We start from the raw sequence: 4,543 nt of genomic DNA, 5'->3' as shown, positions 1-4,543 counted from the left end.
ATTCTATGGTTTTTTTTTTTCTATTCCTTTTTCTAGAAACTTCTATTCCTAGTATGAATCGTGTGAATTATAGAGGCCCACCTCGAAGATTTTTAGTAAGCATCATCGTTGGAGCAAAGAAGACGACTGTTCCAAGTAGTACTAGGACTAGGATGTTACACTTCTACTGTTCTCGCAGGTCACGTCCTTTTCATCAGCTGCCCATCCCACCGTCCATTTTTCTGATCGGACGGGCAACAAAAATCTCCAAGATTGCGCGAAAAATCTGACCCGAGAAAGAAAGGGAGAGTCGCAACACGAAAAGAGAACTGAAACGCTGCAATAAATAAAGCCACTACCGCTTTTCTTTCTCTCTCTCTCGAGAGAGAGATCTTGAGATATAAAGCCACTAGTGCTACTGCAAGAGGGAGGAGAGAGAGACACCGAGGTGTGAGAAGCAGGTGGAGCTGCAACAGTTTGCCACATCTCCCTCCCTTGCATGCCGATCGCCTCCAAGCTCCTCTACTTCCAGCGCCGCCCCTCGCCGGCGCCGCCGGACCCGGGCCCGCCGGAGCCCCCCGACCAGCGCCGCCGGCCCTGCCGCGGGGCGAGCGCCTCCGGGCCCCGCCGCCAGCGCAGCTCGGCCGTCTCTCACCACCACCACCATCATCACAAGCCGGTGAGCTCTCGCCGTCGCATCTCATCTTCCTCGATCCCCTCCCTACCATGGCCCAAGTGGCCTGCGCTCTGTTACGTTTTTCTCTGCATGGTTTTGCTTCCTATCTAGAGCTTCAGTTGCCGCGAATTGCGGGGGCTTATTTTTGCGGGTCCGGATGTTAAGGGTTAAGACAGCAATTCAGGGGTGCGTTTGGATGCTCGTCCGCGGAAAAAATATTGAGACGTTTGTATGACAAACCAGATAGTGCACTAGGGTGTGGGGACGCCATGGGGTTAGAGCAGTTACAGCTAGTCAAGATTCAAGAACAAGGTGGGTAAAATTCATATTTTATACATGGACGGAGGAGCATGGCCCTGTGCACAATCTGGTAGTAACACTTAATTCAGAAAAGCTACTGTTACTACTAGATTTTGTTTATTAGATCAAGGGAGAAATACTGTTATTTTTGTGGGACTAACATGAAGACCAAGTAGAATATGTATTATGTAATCTTGGTGTACGTTTGCCGGGATTGGTTGGGAATTGAGATGAACCAGGGTGTGGAACCATGAACCATCTGCACTTCTGTTTATGTGTGTACCCTTTGTTCAATACCTGACTGCCTATATGTTTGGCCCACGCACAAATTGTTCACTGTATAGGAATGGTTGTGTTGCATATAGCTTTTGTCAGTTTGGTCATGAGTGTTCTTTTATTTCATTTTGCAACGAAGGGACAGTCTCGTATTTCCTCATAAACATCCACAAAAGAGGCTGCAGATGTTTTTCTCAGCTGGTAGCAGAAATTTTGTGCAGTCTTTTTCCAAAGTATATATAAGTAACCGGTTTTAGAATTTAGGGGGTTCGTGTATTTAACTGAGAACCATACTTTTATAGTAAGTGTTATCATAAAGCCAGCATATACTGGAATATCCTTTCCTAGAAAATGAGGCTCTACTAATCTATTATGGAAAGTTCAGTGTGTACATGACAATGATAGTTCTTTTGAACAGCTATTCCGTGACATGGATGAGTTGCAGGCCTTGGTAGAATGATTACGCCAAAGCTTTAAGTGGCCGAAATCATTGTGGGAACTACAAAGTGCTAATCTCTGTGATTGCTCACTGTCTGAATGTTTATTTTCAGAAGGAGCAGCCATTTGTCTAGTGAGTGTTATTATGTCAAATATTCCTCATGTCTGATCAATTTCTACCAAAATAGTACTTGCCAGAATTCCGATAGTCGAGCAAATACAGTTTTGAAACATATCTCAGTTATGAGCAGATGAACTCTTAACCCTTCTCGCGGGCTTGTAGCCTAAGGAAAATTAGTTAAATATGCGTAGAATCTCCTATTGATGTCATGAGCTGGCCGTTTTTCCTTGTGTATCATCGAGCTATCTCCAGGCATGCAACAAAACACTTTCGGCGGAGAATAACACAATATTATTTTCCCAAGTTCTCTGTGATGATGATGATAGTTGTGAACCATTCTTCAGTCACTACGAATAGTTTCTAACATCTGTTTTTTTTAAAAAAAAAATCAGGGTCAGGAACTTGTTCCAGCAAACCAAAGAGATGGTGGTAAGCTAGTGGGATGTGCCGGAAACAAAATAGAACATATAGGGTTCACGTGCTCCAGCTCAAGGCTAAGCCGCAGTGTATCGGATCATGGACGGCTCCCTGATGCTGTTCAACAGGCTAGGGAAAGGCTTCTTCAGAGGCTTAATAGTGTGGACTTGTCAGGAAGAAGGTCCGCAATAATAATCATCACATTGTTTTTTCATTGCAGAGTTTAATTTATATTCGATTTACGCATGTTCGACCATTGTTTCAGGGAAAACACTTCGTGCTCCGAAACCATTTGGGCTGGAGTAGTAACTCATCCTGCTGACATTGGTGTCTCCAACTTGGCCGATAGCGAACTTGGTAGCCTAACCAGTTACTTCCAATCCAGTGTATCCATCACCACCTACAGCGAAGTCCAAGAAACATTCCTAGAGCCTTTCAGCACCGTGGATAACTGCATGCCTGTCACCCCGTGCACCGAACCGGTCCCTGTGCTACAAGAAACGGCCTGCCAAGACGCAGAAGACGGCGAAAACACCGCGCCTTCACCGGAGTGCTCGATATGCCTGGAGAGGTGCGGCGAGGCAGACGGGCTCATGCAGCTGCGCTGCAAGCATGTCTTCCACTCGGCGTGCCTGGAGCGGTGGCTTCGATCCCACGGCGACTGCCCCTACTGCCGGGGCAGTGTTCTCCTGACGTCGGATGAATGAGAAAACTGAGGATGACACCTAAAATGTGTTCAGCTTAACCTGTTCTGCCAAGGACCTTTGAGTTTGTTATAATTAATTAGTGAGGTGATGACACTCTGCGGTGTTGCAGTGCGCGGCTTGAGCGATGAGTTGCTACAAACTGGCTGTTTATCTCTGTACAACTACGGATCATGAGATTAGAAGCAGTAAGGTAGCTGCTGTTCCATGAAGCCTTTGCTCTCTGCAATGTGTGTGATCATGTTGTATTACCACTCATTTAGATGAACTACTTACTATTTATACTGAACTTTCGTTTCCTCCACCCACAAGGTTCATACTCCCTCCGTTCCTAAATACTTGTCTTTCTAAGCATTTTAAATGACTATCACATACGGATGTATGTAGACATATTTTAGAGTGTAGATTTTCTAAGCATTTTAAATGACTATCACATACGGATGTATGTAGACATATTTTAGAGTGTAGATTTACTCATTTTACTCCGTATGTAGTCACTTGTTGAAATGCCTAGAAAGACAAGTATTTAGGAACCGAGGGAGTAGAATATTTGAAGGTCCTACATGAGCACCAAATTAGCTGAACATTGCAAGTACTAGGTGGATTGGCACGCTTCGCGTGAATCACCACAAATAAGGGAAGTAGGGGAGCTTGTTAGAGGCGTCAGCTGTGTATTTTGCCGACTGGCGACCGACTCGGTAGTTTTTTTTCAGTCATGCAGAAGAGTTGCATGTACATTCATTAAGAAAGAAGATGATACACCGTCAAAGAAGGCACAACCAATACAAAGCCAAAACTGACACAAATGTATTTTGAAAATGACATAAATGTATTTTGTCAACTCCGACCCAATATTTTTTTCGAACCATGCAGAAGAGTTGCATGTATATTCATTAAGAAATAAGATAATACATAGGCAAAGAAGGCACGAACAATACAAGAGCCAAAACGGCATAAATTGTGGGACGGAATTTGGTGGAAAGTCCTTATGTTTCGTCCTAGGTGTGTGGAATAGTCATGCAAACACCTAAAGCGGTCTTACATGGGTGGGTCTTGGGCACGACCCATTTAAACTGTGATTTTTCTAATATTTGAACTCATCTATATAAAAAAAGGGTTTTAAAAAGTTTTCAAACTCCAGTATTGAAAAAGGAAAGGCTATTTTGAGGAAAATGAAAAAAGTGTGTAGATAAAAAATTTGCATCACATATTCAAGAAATGTTCATGTACAAAAAAGTATCTATGTACCGAATGTTAATATATTTACAAACTACATTTCAGAGAATATATATATATATATATATATATATATATATATATATATATATATATATACACACACACACACACACGCACATACACACACACACATACTATTCGTCACCCTGGGTGAGGAATAGTTATTCTTCATCTATTTTCTATTTTAATATCTATACACCGTAATTTTACGTTTCGTAAATTTTGTCTTATTTTAGACATAAAAAGAGAACGTAAGAAAACCTATAAACGTCGTAAAAAATATTTTATATTACGTAAAATTACAAATGTAAAAACATAGTGTAAAATGTACATAAAATACAATTTTTGACCTATATTTTTTTTTGTTATGCCAAATTTTGCGCAGCAAATTAA

At 42.2% G+C, this 4,543-nt stretch overlaps 1 protein-coding gene across 1 annotated transcript; it reads left to right on the top strand.

The window, feature by feature from the left end:
* Positions 1–372: 372 nt before the first annotated feature.
* On the top strand, positions 373–3,215 carry LOC123119628 (probable E3 ubiquitin-protein ligase RHY1A). Its single transcript, XM_044539487.1, has 3 exons — positions 373–658; positions 2,183–2,388; positions 2,473–3,215. The coding sequence occupies exons 1-3, from the start codon at positions 479–481 to the stop codon at positions 2,912–2,914; spliced, it is 828 nt and encodes a 275-aa protein (XP_044395422.1). The 5' UTR covers positions 373–478; the 3' UTR covers positions 2,915–3,215.
* Positions 3,216–4,543: the final 1,328 nt, after the last annotated feature.

The sequence above is a fragment of the Triticum aestivum genome, chromosome 5D (genome assembly GCF_018294505.1).
Source record: "Triticum aestivum cultivar Chinese Spring chromosome 5D, IWGSC CS RefSeq v2.1, whole genome shotgun sequence".
Lineage (NCBI taxonomy): Eukaryota > Viridiplantae > Streptophyta > Magnoliopsida > Poales > Poaceae > Triticum > Triticum aestivum.
This window is presented reverse-complemented; position numbering and strand designations above follow the sequence as displayed.

Excerpts from the sequence above, each read along its gene's own strand:
- LOC123119628 (XM_044539487.1), top strand. The coding sequence starts at position 479 with ATGCCGATCGCCTCCAAGCTCCTCTACTTCCAGCGCCGCCCCTCGCCG. Across the intron at positions 659-2,182 it reads ACCACCATCATCACAAGCCG|GGTCAGGAACTTGTTCCAGC; the intron begins GTGAGCTCTCGC and ends AAAAAAAATCAG. Across the intron at positions 2,389-2,472 it reads GTGGACTTGTCAGGAAGAAG|GGAAAACACTTCGTGCTCCG; the intron begins GTCCGCAATAAT and ends CCATTGTTTCAG.